The sequence below is a fragment of the Lampris incognitus genome, chromosome 4, assembly GCF_029633865.1.
Source record: "Lampris incognitus isolate fLamInc1 chromosome 4, fLamInc1.hap2, whole genome shotgun sequence".
Classification (NCBI taxonomy): Eukaryota; Metazoa; Chordata; class Actinopteri; order Lampriformes; family Lampridae; genus Lampris; species Lampris incognitus.
This window is the reverse complement of record NC_079214.1, coordinates 34,856,814-34,870,222: the sequence shown is the minus strand read 5'-3', so window position 1 is coordinate 34,870,222 and position 13,409 is coordinate 34,856,814. Positions and strand designations below refer to the sequence as shown.

The 13,409-nt window shown below is 45.3% G+C and overlaps 1 protein-coding gene across 1 annotated transcript in view; it reads left to right on the top strand.

The window, feature by feature from the left end:
- Nucleotides 1–13,409, top strand: part of LOC130111958 (multiple C2 and transmembrane domain-containing protein 2-like) — a 62,410-nt gene that overhangs the window by 12,646 nt on the left and 36,355 nt on the right. Inside the window, exon 2 of the mRNA XM_056279265.1 lies at nucleotides 7,125–7,725. Within this exon, the coding sequence (XP_056135240.1) occupies nucleotides 7,180–7,725 (546 nt within the window). The 5' untranslated portion in view covers nucleotides 7,125–7,179. The remainder of the gene's footprint in view (nucleotides 1–7,124; nucleotides 7,726–13,409) is intronic.

The window sequence follows — 13,409 nt, the reverse complement described above, 5'->3', positions numbered from 1 at the left end:
ATCCCCAATGGGGCTGTATTATGACATTTCACACAATATATTATATTTAACACTAGATGGCTCTTTTTAAGTTTTAAAACTTAAATATCATAGCTTTTAAACAATACGCATCACTTCCATCCATCAGCGGACTCATCAGCCCCTCTAATGTTACAACACCAGCACTAGCACTTCTCTTAACTTCCTTTTTGACACTGACCATTGAGCTGTACGAGAAAGATGATGGTCTTCAGGTTTTTTTGTTTTTGTTGTTGTTGTTGGGGTTTTTTTTGCCCTCGAGAGCATTTATGCTGCACTCAATTTTGTTTTTGCACATAGATGAGAAATACATTATTTTAAAAATGTATCCTCAGAATGATTTTGCCAGACATTTTGAAAGTCACTTATTATGGAATACTACTGTAGCTGATCCCCGTCTGACAGCCTTTCTTTTCAGTAGCATTTACAATCACAATTTTCAGTTTCATTTAGCAGACGCTTTTATCCAAAGCGACGTACATGTGATTTATTATAATAATAATAATAATAATAACAGTAATAAGCGTTTCTAATTATGAAGAGTGTAAACTTATACTCTGTGACCTTATTGAAAATTTAATGTGAGGGTACAATGTTTAATCCATGAATCCATGAATTAACGAATTTGAGCAAGAATCAGGAATGGCAGTCATCAATCCCTTTCGTATCATCATGAATCTAACTTTCATTTTTTTTTTTTTACTTTTGTTTCGATGGGGAAGCGTTTACTAAATACTTTCCTTTGTTTTGGCTTCAGCCTGCTTCACATTCATACAGTAACATCAGTACAATCACGGCCTGTGCCACTGGTTAATGAAGGGCTCTTTGAACAGTCGGTTGAATTTGCATTGGCACATGGACACCTCAATGGTAACTAGGCAGAGTGTTTCCAATTCACATAACCTGCTTGTCTACATGGGTGTTTTATATCTCCTGGTGACAGAAAGGTTGAGAGAAACACACCAATGTCAGTATTTTGTTAAAAAAATGAAAGCACATATTATTGCGCCATCGTTTAAAATTCATAAATTTGCATGACAACGTCCTGCGTACCTGTGCTGGCTGTGATGAGCACTGAATAATGACAGTGTGAGAGAGGTGGTGTCACCGTCCACCTTGGTGATGTTGTTTGCTGGCATCAATTTATAACATAATCTCAGGTCCATTGCAGTCTCACACTCCAGCTTTAACAATCATCATGCACGTGTATTATTTGTACTATTTTATCATCCTGGGATGCCTAACAAAATCAGGCAAAGGGACTGCCGATGGAAACTAGCCTCTTCGCTAACTCGGATACATTTACATTTGTTTTGAATGTTGATTAATGTACATTGTCCCTTCCCAAATAAACGTTTAAATTAAATTAAATTATGAATTGTGATGGCTTAGTATTTGCACCATTAAGAAGGCCAGAGACTCCCTGTCAGACCAACCATTATTATTGTGTCCTGTATTTGGAAAAGCTGGTTGTTATCAGTTGTTATCAACCGTGTTAAAGGCTATCAACCCTTGTGTAAAGCATAAAGCATTGTGACAAGCTAACCGTATACAGATGGTACAGGGCTTTAAACCGGCCTCTATAGTCTTATTGGCTACCACTGCCATCCATGCTGTCTACCTCAACTATACAAGGCCCATGTTGAAGACATCAGCTCACAGTCCTTCACCCCAAGAGGCAGTCTAGCAATCCCTATGATGACAGAGCAAGGCCTGCTGTAGTGTGTGTGTGTGTGTGAGAGACACTTCAATCTTAGCAGGGCAATCAAGGCAGTCTGCTTCCTTTGATCATCAGTGCTGTAAATGGGCAGCTGCTTTAGATGTTGGGGAATGGGAAATACGGCCAACCGGTTACATAAGTTTGTTTTCAAATTGCTTCCTGTATTGTGCTCTGGCTTTCTAACCCTTGAAAACTAATAAAAAACAAATGTTTTATGGTGTGTGTGTGTGTGTGTACATGTGGTTTTGGTGGTTGGAATCAGATTGTGTCTTTGAACATATCTGATGGGAATGGAAACACTCACTCTTGGTTATTTTGCATGAGTGATATATCATTACAAAAGCAATTGGAGTACATCCACTACATGGCACAGGTCAACCAGCAAGGGTACAATGTTTGCAGATTTAGGAAATGCAGATAATATATTTGCACAGAAATGTTGAGATTTTGTCCAGGACTGATGTCTTTAATTGAGGTGAAGTCATATATTTAAGTTTTTCCACTCAAAATACATTTAGATGTGCAATTTAGCTCTAAAACCTTAGTAGTTTTCATTCACTTTCTCGTGCTCCTTAGTGGGGGTATATGGTTTGCAGACCAAGTTTACAGAAAATAAGATAAAACCAAATAAAATATTGCATTATACCTTTGTAGAGGAGCTCAAGCAGGAGTCGTGACAACTTTCTCTTTCGGCTACACAACGTGCACCATTTATTCCTTCCACCATTACAACAAAAAACCCGCGCAGCGGAAGTGTGTCACTGTAAACCCGAACCGAGGAAACAGCAGCTGTAAACTAACGTTCCTACTAGCTCAATAAGGGGAATTATTTAGCCCCATAACCGCTACACACGTCCCCCCAGAATTCGCCTTAATACGAAAAGTCAGTGTGGTGAGGGGGGCGGATCTCTCTGCCCCAACGGCTCCGCTGAACAGGAGCTGGGGGCTGGTTAACCGCAGGCAAAGCAGCAGAGTCCTCACAGCTGGACCGGGGAAAGGGAGGGGCTGGGTAAGCGGGAGGCGGCTCGCCGGGGGGAGGGGGGCAGAGCCGGGGGGCGCCCCCGCCGTGGGGGCAGGGCAAGACCAACAGGGCGGTCTAAGTCCAGGTGAGCAGGCTTGAGGCGGTACACAGAAACCCGCTCCAGCCTGCTGCCAACCTCCACCACAAAGTGTTTATCTCCAGTGTCCCGTACCCGAAATGGGCCGTCGTAGGGTGGCTGCAGGGGACCGCGGTGCGCGTCGTGACGGACGAAAACATACTCCGCCGACCGCAGCTCCGTGGGGACATAGGACTTGAGAGCCGCTATGCTGAGAAGTGGGGACCGGTGCAAAAGCCCTGGCTTCCTCCTGCAGCGCAGTCCGTTGGCATCTGGCGGACCAGGGAGCTGTGGCGGTGGGAAGGAAATCCCCCCGGGACCCGAAGTGGCTGTCCGTAGACCAGTTCGGCGGATGAGGACTGGAGGTTCTCCTTGGGAGCCGTCCTGAGCCCAAGCATGACCCAAGGCAGTTTGTCGACCCAGCGGTCGTCCTTGAGGGTAGCCCGCAATGCGGCCTTCATCGAGCGATGGAACCTCTCGACCAATCCATTCGCCTAAGGGTGATATGCTGTGGTGCGATGGAGCCTCACCCCTAAACCCGCGGCGATCTCCTCCCAGAGCGCTGACGTGAATTGCGGCCCTCTGTCCGAGAAGAGGTCAAATGGGGTGCCAAAGCGGGCGACCCAGGTTCCGATGAACGCTCGGGCAACCTCAGGCGCTGTCGTGGACGAAAGCGGGACGGCCTCTGGCCATCGCGTGGTCCTGTCGACCATGGTGAGCAGGTATGTGAAACCACGGGAGGGGGGTAGGGGGCCTACCAGGTCCACATTCACGTGGTCGAACCTCCTCTAGGTACCGTGAAAGGTATCAGGGGCGCTTTGACGTGCCGGAGCACTTTGGAGCGTTGGCACTCAACACAGGTGTGTGCGCCGGTCCCAGCAGATGCAGCATTTTGTCCATGAGCTCGGATGGCTTGCTGTCACCCAAGCCTTGCAGAGAAAAGAGACGGTGGGCCCTCTCGGCGTCGGAAAGTTCAAAAATCTTCAAGAGGTTATCTTTGAGCCTCTTGTATTTGTCTGCCGCCGGAGGATTTGTAAGGAGACTCACCACTCTAGTTGCAGTCGAACATCCGAGCGCCGATACCACGTAGTAGTATTTAATGGCATCATCCGTTATTTTGCGGATAGCAAACTGCGCTTCCGCCTGGGCGAACCATGTCGTTGCCGATGACTCCCAGAACTCTGGCAATTTGAGAGAAACCACGTTGATTTCGTCAACCATGTTCGTTCGAAAGATTGTCTCTGATAACTACCGAGACAAACGTCGGGGTCACCGGTGTAGAGGAGCTCAAGCAGGGGTCGTGACAACTTTCTCTTTCGGCTACACAACGTGCACCATTTATTCCTTCCACCATTACAACAACAACAAACCCGCGCAGCGGAAGTGTGTCACTGTAAACCCGAAGCGAGGAAACAGCAGCTGTAAACTAACGTTCCTACTAGCTCAAAAAGGGGAATTATGTAGCCCCATAACCACTACACCTTAATACATTTAAATATCTACAGATAAGACTGGGTGGGTAGTGTGTAACTCCATACGTACCAACCGGGTAGGCAGAAATTACAGTATGGGTGGGCACAGAGAAAATCCGGTGACCTAAGCCCATCCAAGACCAATAATACTTAACAAGTTCTGAAAGACATACACTCACCGGCCACTTTATTAGGCACACCTGTCCAACTGCTCGTTAACGCAAATTTCTAATCAGCCAATCACATGGCAGCAACTCAATGCATTTAGGCATGTTGACATGGTCAAGACGATCTGCTGCAGTTCAAACCGAGCATCAGAATGGGGAAGAAAGGTGATTTAAGTGACTTTGAACGTGTCATGGTTGTTGGTGCCAGACGGGCTGGTCTGAGTATTTCAGAAACTGCTGATCTACTGGGATTTTCACGCACAACCATCTCTAGGGTTTACAGAGAATGGTCCGAAAAAGAGAAAATATCCAGTGAGCGGCAGTTCTGTGGGCAAAAATGCCTTGTTGATGCCAGAGGTCAGAGGAGAATGGCCAGACTGGTTCGAGCTGATAGAAAGGCAACAGTAACTCAAATAACCACTCATTACAACCGAGGTATGCAGAAGAGCATCTCTGAACGCACAACACGTCGAACCTTGAGGCAGATGGGCTACAGCAGCAGAAGACCACACCGGGTGCCACTCCTGTCAGCTAAGAACAGGAAACTGAGGCTACAATTCGCACAGGCTCACCAAAATTGGACAATAGAAGATTGGAAAAACGTTGCCTGGTCTGATGAGTCTCGATTTCTGCTGCGACATTCGGATGGTAGGGTCAGAATTTGGCGTCAACAACATGAAAGCATGGATCCATCCTGCCTTGTATCAACGGTTCAGGCTGGTGGTGTAATGGTGTGGGGGATATTTTCTTGGCACACTTTGGGCCCCTTAGTACCAATTGAGCATCGTGTCAACGCCACAGCCTACCTGAGGATTGTTGCTGACCATGTCCATCCCTTTATGACCACAGTGTTCCCATCTTCTGATGGCTACTTCCAGCAGGATAACGCGCCATGTCATAAAGCTCGAATCATCTCAGACTGGTTTCTTGAACATGACAATGAGTTCACTGTACTCAAATGGCCTCCACAGTCACCAGATCTCAATCCAATAGAGCACCTTTGGGATGTGGTGGACCGGGAGATTCGCATCATGGATGTGCAGCCGACAAATCTGCAGCAACTGCGTGATGCTATCATGTCAATATGGACCAAACTCTCTGAGGAATGTTTCCAGTACCTTGCTGAATCTATGCCACGAAGGATTAAGGCAGTTCTGAAGGCAAAAGGGGGTCTAACCCGGTATTAGCAAGGTGTACCTAATAAAGTGGCCAGTGAGTGTATGTTAGTCAAAATAGGTCATTACAACTATACTTGTCTGAATGCAACACAGTTTAATTATACAAGGCTTATACATATTCAGAGGTAACGTTACAGTACCAAGATGAACATTTACAGCATCAGATAGCCTGGCACAGCAGCCAGATATTCACACACATGCAGCATGCACACGCATGCTGAGCATGCACAAAGAAAATGACCATTGTCTACACACATGCGCACACACAGGCATGCACACACACACACACACACACACGGCAGACACCAGCAACATCAGCGTAAAATCCATTTCTACACCCAACAAAAACTATACCCACTAAACAATAATATTGTTTTTGGCTTTTAGAGTCTGAAATTGTAAATTAGCTTACTTTTGATGATTACAGCAGGAGACAATGGGGCTTGGTGTTGAACACTGAAATTACATACATGTAGTTACTACTTGGCACTTGTTGAGGACAAACTGGCACAGCAGCAGGTGTCTGGGTTGAGAATGATGGCTGAACTTGAGCTGAATTCTCATCCTCCTGCACCTCATGATGTCTTTTTAGGGCAAACTTAAGGAAACTGCTATGTTTCACCATGATTTTTATCTTAACCTACATTAAAAGCAGCTAGCTAGTGGGAAGTAGGCTTCTGTTCCTCTGTGCAATGTGTGGGCTGTACACCGAGTGAAAGAGGAGGGGCTGCTCGCAATCTGCCATTTGCAAAATGTATTGCCACTCAGAAAAATCTGACCTATCATTATCATATGGCAAACAAGAATCATGAAACAAGAATTGTTTTATTTTTATTCATTGTGTTGTTTTTTTCCCCCAATTAATTTCAATAGTGTGAGAAAAAATAAATGATATCAAGTTTTTTTTCAATTTGCAGGAAGCTAACTCGTACATTTTTTATGATCATGCTGGGTGTGCCATCTTAAGATTTAGATGGCACAGGCACATCCCGGCACATCTGTGGCTACACAGTTGCTCCACACAGCACAATAAAACAGTCAATATTTATAAGAACGGTGTCATTTATGTGGGTGTGCCTGTAAATCACCCTTGAGAAAGGATGTGGTTTAGAGGGCTGAGTTAGCAGTAGATGGGAGGCTTTAGAAACTAGCTTTTGATTGGAAGGTCATTAGTGTGAGTATCTGGACAGGATGGCATAGAGGGAGTGACACTCTTTTTCTTTCCAACTGCTTCTCAAGTGCACTTGAGACAGGCACTTACCCTCGGTCTATGCCAGTGATGGTGCTATGTAGCCAACAATCGAAGGAAGTTTTTGTCCTGGCCAGCTTCCCAGGCGGAAACATGGAGCATGCTGGTGCTGAAAAAATTGGGTGGTTCAGTAAAACACCTCCTTGGACAAATAAAGGTTAAAGTCAACACTAAGATCTAAAGCTCTCTCTGAGTCTCCTCTGTTTTTTGTTCTCTGTTCTAGCTGCCAGTGATGCCCAGACACTAGCCACTCACTGAACCTCCCTCAACCTTGCTCCATGGATGGCAAGAAGCAAGGTGTTTTCAGTCAGCTGCGTCAGAGAGCCCGTCCCTTGCTGGGCAACCTCCGGCGCAGCAGGCTAGGCCACAGCAAGCCGGACCACACACTGGGTCAGAGAATCAGCTCCTCTGTTCCCGACATGAGAGACATGAGGAGTGGGTCCTACACCATCTCCTCGAACTTGAAGCTTCCAGATTACTCAACCACCAGCTATGGCAGCCCCACCACCCCGATAAACAAGTCCCTCTTGGCACAGCAGGGAGGTGGGAGCAGCCTGGTGCTTGCAGAGGGTGGAGATGGGGGTGGAGGCGGAGTTGGGAGAAGCGCACATCAACTAAGCGTGCAAGTTGATGGTACTAACTGGGCCTACTCTCAGGAGTCTTTGGGCAGGAGTACTGCCACTCCCTTTGAGGAGGACAGCCCTCTGGTGTCCAGCTACAGACCAGGTGGAGGGATAAAGCCTCAGGAGCTGGCCCTGCCGGAGCTGATGTCTATCTACAGTCAAGAGGTCCTCAACATGGAGATATCCCAAGACAGCCCCCTGGTACGTATTGGAGGATCTCTTTCTAAATATTTTGTAGCCATATTGGTAAAACTTTACCGTCTGAGAGTCTTTGATATATTTGAAATATTTGAGATATTTGAAATAGTTGAAATATTTTGATATATTTGAAAATCTCATAATTCTGCCCTCAAAAACAGAGGTATTTTGTTCAAAAATGTCTTATTGACTAAAAGTTGTAATAGCAAAAGATAGTGAGCTTCACTTTCATTGCACTGGTCATTTTGTCAAATCACGTGTCCTGATTTACATTGAAAAAAAAATAAGATTAACCAATTTTTCTCATTCAAAACATTCAGCTGATTATATTCAGAGCAGTTCCCAACCAATCCGTCTACTACTACTACTTTCGGCTGCTGCTGTTAGGGGTCGCCACAGCGGATCATCCATTTCCATCTCTTCCTGTCCTCTGCATCTTCCTCTGTCACAGCAGCCACCTGCATGTCTTCTCTCACCACATCCATAAACCTCCTCTCTGGCCTTCCTCTTTTCCTCTTCCCTGGCAGCTTCATATTCAGCATCCTTCTCCCAATATACCCAGCATCTCTCCTCCACACATGTCCAAGCCATCTCAATCTTGCCTCTCTTGCTTTGTCTCCAAGCCGTCCAACCTGAGCTGTCCCCCTAATATACTCGTTCCTAATCCTGTCCTTCTTCATCACTCCCAATGAAATCTTAGCAATCAATCAGTCTAAAGAGTAGAAAAGGCTTAGATGTGTTTCTGCTTCATTTGCTGCAGATTTGTGGATGTGATGGGACTGAGTTGTGTTGGGTTCAGGTATCTTACACCAACTTTACTCCATACTAACAGAGGAGCTGGAGGGAGTCAAGATGAGTCAACACACTTAGACTCATGGCACACTATCTGCTGCCGTGTCCTGTATATTTTGATGAACCAGAACTGTATGTTTTTCCTACTTCTGTTTCGTGTTATCTCATTGGCATTATTAACAAAGTATTTCGGGAAAACTTAATGTAATAACTAATCCACGAATATCCAGATCATCGCAAACTCTTTTGTCGCTGCTCATTTTAATGCTTAACATCAGGTAGGACTTTACCGGGAAACGTCATATAGGGCATAGTTTGTTCACCGTAGTAGCCAAATACACAAAGGCTGGGCGGATTTTTGTGGCTAACAAGCAAGTGGCAGTACAAGTTTGTAGAATATGTTAATGAAAGATATGAACACATGAGAAGCTGGTAAGCTGATACCCAGCCTCAGAAAAGCTTTGCTTTTATTGTTGTTTTGTGGGGCTGAAGAGGCTGACACAACAGCAGTGAGTACTACAAAAACGATGCTCTTCAGGATTGTAGCTTGAATTTGTGTTGTGTCAGTTTAGCAGAGGTTGTTGATTAAGATAGGATGAGTTTTCATTCCATCGACTGAGAATGGAGCCTGGCTTCTGCGGCGGCAACCCAAGACGAGCCACCAGGGGTCAATTTCAGATAATAAAAAAAACAAGGGTTGCATGGAAACAGATTTCCTGTAATTGTACTGTTGTCCAGAGAATATGGGTACCAGAAAATATGTCTGCCAACATGCCAGGTTAACACAAATATCATCTCTCCTTTGGGCTTTTTATTGTAAGTGAATACCTTATAAGCAGCCCCTTCAACCTTTTATGGGATGCAAGCTACTCTCAGCCCCAATTTTAATTAAAAGGCTCCAACCAGCAATTTCTTAGTCTGTCATTTCTTTGACATGTTAATTGAGTTTTCTAGTAAAGCAGCAGGCATGGCCTATTAATATCAAATGTTTTCTTAGCAAACTATTTTTTTCATGAACTAATAGTATTTACTGAGAACAAAGGATTTGATCTCCACCCAGAATTGGCTTAGGTGGCATTATAGTGAGGGCTGAGCTCTTCAGACACAGCCACTGGTGTCATGTTACTATGTACCTGTACTGCACATCACTATAGCAGAGAATCCACCTCCAACTCGTCTCTGGGGTGGAAAATAAACACTGCTTCAGTTTTTGTGTTGTATCTCGTTTGAATGGAAAGTCTTTATAGTGACAGATTAAGTTTCATGGGCAATGAGCTCTTGTTGGGACTATCTCAGTGTTGTTCATGATCAAGTGATCCAATCAATTGTTCATTCATGTAAATCAATCAATCAGTCAATCGATCAAACTTTATTTCTACAGAACATTTTGTTTCTACCAATGCATTACAATGTCTATCTTGTAGACACATCCGAGAACAAGTTGAACGTATGAAATGAAAAGAAGAATTTTCAAATGAAATCAAGAGATGTGTGTGTGTGTGTGTGTGTGTGTGTGTGTTTGAGGGGGCCTGTAGAAGATGAGGACAAGTACATATATACACTGCTCAAAAAAATAAAGGGAACACCTAAAAACACAATATGGACCTCGATGAATGAAATATTTCAGCTGAAAATCTTTATTTATTAGACAGAGGAATGTGTTTAGAGCAAAATAACCTAAGAATGATCAATGGAAATCAAAATCATTAGCCCATTAAGGTCTGGATTCAGAATCATACTCAAAATCAAAGTGGAAAATGAGAACATAGGCTGATCCAACTTCTGTGGAAATTCTTCAAGACGATTCAAAATGAGGCTCAGTAGTGTGTGTGGCCTCCACGTGCCTGTATGCACTCCCTACAACGTCTGGGCATGCTCCTGATAAGACGACGGATGGTCTCCTGAGGGATCTCCTCCCAGACCTGGATCAGGGCATCGGTCAACTCCTGGACAGTCTGTGGTGCGACATCGCGTTGGCGGATGGTACGAGACATGATGTCCCAGAGGTGCTCGATTGGATTCAGGTTTGGGGAACGTGCAGGCCAGTCCATAGCATCAATGCCCTCGACATACAGGAACTGCTGACACACTCTGGCCACATGAGGACGAGCATTGTCATGCATGAGCAGGAACCCAGGGCCCACTGCACCAGCATATGGTCTGACAATGGGTCTGAGGATCTCATCCTGGTACCTAATGGCAGTCATGGTACCTCTGGCTAGCACGTAGAGGTCTGTGCGGCCCTCCAAGGATATGCCCCCCCAGACCATCACTGACCCACCGCCAAACCGGTCATGCTGGAGGATGTTGCAGGCAGCAGAACGTTCTCCACAGCGTCTCCAGACTCTCTCACGTCTGTCACATGTGTTCAGTGTGAACCTGCTCTCATCTGTGAAGAGCACAGGGCGCCAATGGCGAATCTGCCAACCAAGATGTTCTCTGGCAAAGGTCAATCGGGCTGCACGGTGTTGGGCTGTGAGCACAGGCCCCAATTGTGGACGTCGGGCCCTCATACCATCCTCATGCATTCTGTTTCTCACTGTTTGAGCAGAAACCTGCACATTAGTGGCCTGTTGAAGGTCGTTTTGTAGGGCTCCGGCAGTGCTCCTCCTGTTCCTCCTTGCACAAACGACCAGATAGCGGTCCTGCTGCGGGGTTGTTGTCCTCCTGCGGCCCCCTCCACGTCTCCTGGTGTACTGGCCTGTCTCCTGGTACCTCCTCCATGCTCTGGACACTGTGCTGGGAGACACATCAAATCTTCTTGCCTCAGCACGCATTGATGTGCCATCCTGGATGAGCTGCACTACCTGAGCAACTTCTGTAGGTTGCAGATACCGCCTCATGCCACCTCTAGTGGTGAGGGCACTAGCAAAATGAAAAACTAACCAAAGATCGGCCAGAAAAGATGAGGACAGGCAAATGGTCTGTGGCCACCACCTGCAAATCCATTCCTTTTATAGGGGTTGTCTTGCAAATTGTCTTAATTTCCACCTGGTGGAAATTAGACAATTTACCAACAGGTGAAATTGATTCACAAATCAGTGTTGCTTCCTAACTGGACAGGTTGATATCTCAAAAGTGTGATTGACTTGGAGCTACATTGCATTGCTTATGTGTTCCCTTTATTTTTTTGAGCAGTGTATGTGAGTGCGGTGGTGTGTAGAGTAAGGGGATGGGTTTTGGGTATGAGCATTTAAACTGCAAGTTCATGATACCATTGTCATAGAGAGACTGATGTTTTATCAGAAGAATTCATCATTTTGAAGCTTTTGATACCTGAATATTGACATTCATAAGATTTGGAACCAAGGTCCGAGGTTCTCAAAGACTCAAAACAGAGAGCAGAATGACATCTGTTTGACAAACATCCTCACATTTCATCACCTCTGTCATTCATCACCGTCTTTCAGTGCAAAAAGAAGAAATTGCTCAAAATAATCTTGAACTATCAATCGAAAAACACATGCACAAGTACACTCAGTACCTTTCTGCGTGTATTTTCTGTCCTTTCCGCTGTTTATAGTCCCTTTGCCTCTCGTTCTTCTTGTCACCATTAAAACAGTGTCAAGGATCAAAAAGCAGCTTATCTTTTCCGAGGTAAGGGCATATGTTTACAAGTCCTTGGGATGACTAAATCTAGATTTTGGGTTCAAGGTTCAAATAAACATGGATAAAGTCAAAGCGTAGAGGCTCGTCCATATGACTACACCCAAGCGGGTCCTTGGTTGCATGGTGGTACAGTGAGACTAATATCTGGTATGTTACCACAGTAGTTCGTCGAGCTTTTCCTCTCAGCGAGGGAGAAGGTGGATTTAGACAAGGCACATTCCTTTTTGTCATTACTCTGGCATTTGGCTTAACGTTGTTCAAAACAAGCTACAGGAGTTTTATTAAAAAACCTCTCAAGAAGTTTGCAGGGCAGATCAGCGCGCACACACACGCACACACTCGGCTGTGTTTAGCAAATTGAATAACCTCCGTCAGCCTTCTGGATTTGGCTCATTTTTTTGTTTGTTTTTTTTCTATTAACGGAATCTTACATGAGAATTTCACAATATTCTCATTATTATCTGCTTTTTTAAATTTCTTTTTTTTTGCATCCATAGCATGGAGAGCATAATTTTGATACTCACGTGTTCCACAGGTCATGGACAACTACAGTGTAAGTGCTGTTTCACAGCTTAGACAGCTGACATTTTGACATTTTGAGGTCATTTGGTTGCTGTTGACATAAACGGTGTCGGCCTTTGGTTTGTTGGGTCTGTGGTGGAGTGAAGTCATGAAGTCCTCATCGTATGGATAGGGTGCGTTCAGTGGAGAGCAGCAATGAGGTTCGGTTTACACGCTCTCCTCAAATTTTAATTCTGGATTTCGGCGGCATGTGTGTGGTAGACTTATTGTGTAGTGTGTCTCGTGTGGTCAGTTGCAGCCGGGTCAGGTATTGGACCCTCAGATGAGTGATTCCAGGAGACCAAGGCTTTATTCTCTGAAATATGCTTGGTTTGTTTGAAAGGTTTAACCATGATTGAATATCACATTTGCATGGACAAGAGGCAGAGGATGACAGCAGTAAATCTCCAGCAGATTACACACGGGGCTCATCGGTTCAAATCCCTTTGTTACCTCTGGCTTGGTCAGGCGTCCCCACAGATATAATTGGCCGTGTCTGCGGGTGGGAAGCCGGATGTGGGTATGTTTACTGGTCGCTGCACTAGCGCCTCCTCTGGTCAGTCGTGGCGCCTGTTTGGGGAGGAGGGGGGGGGAATAGCGTGATCCTCCCACATGCTACATCCCCCTGGCGAAACTCCTCACTGTCAGGTGAAAAGAAGCAGCTGGCGACTCCACATGTATCAGAGAAGACATGTGGTAGTCTACAGCCTTCCCTGGATCAGCAG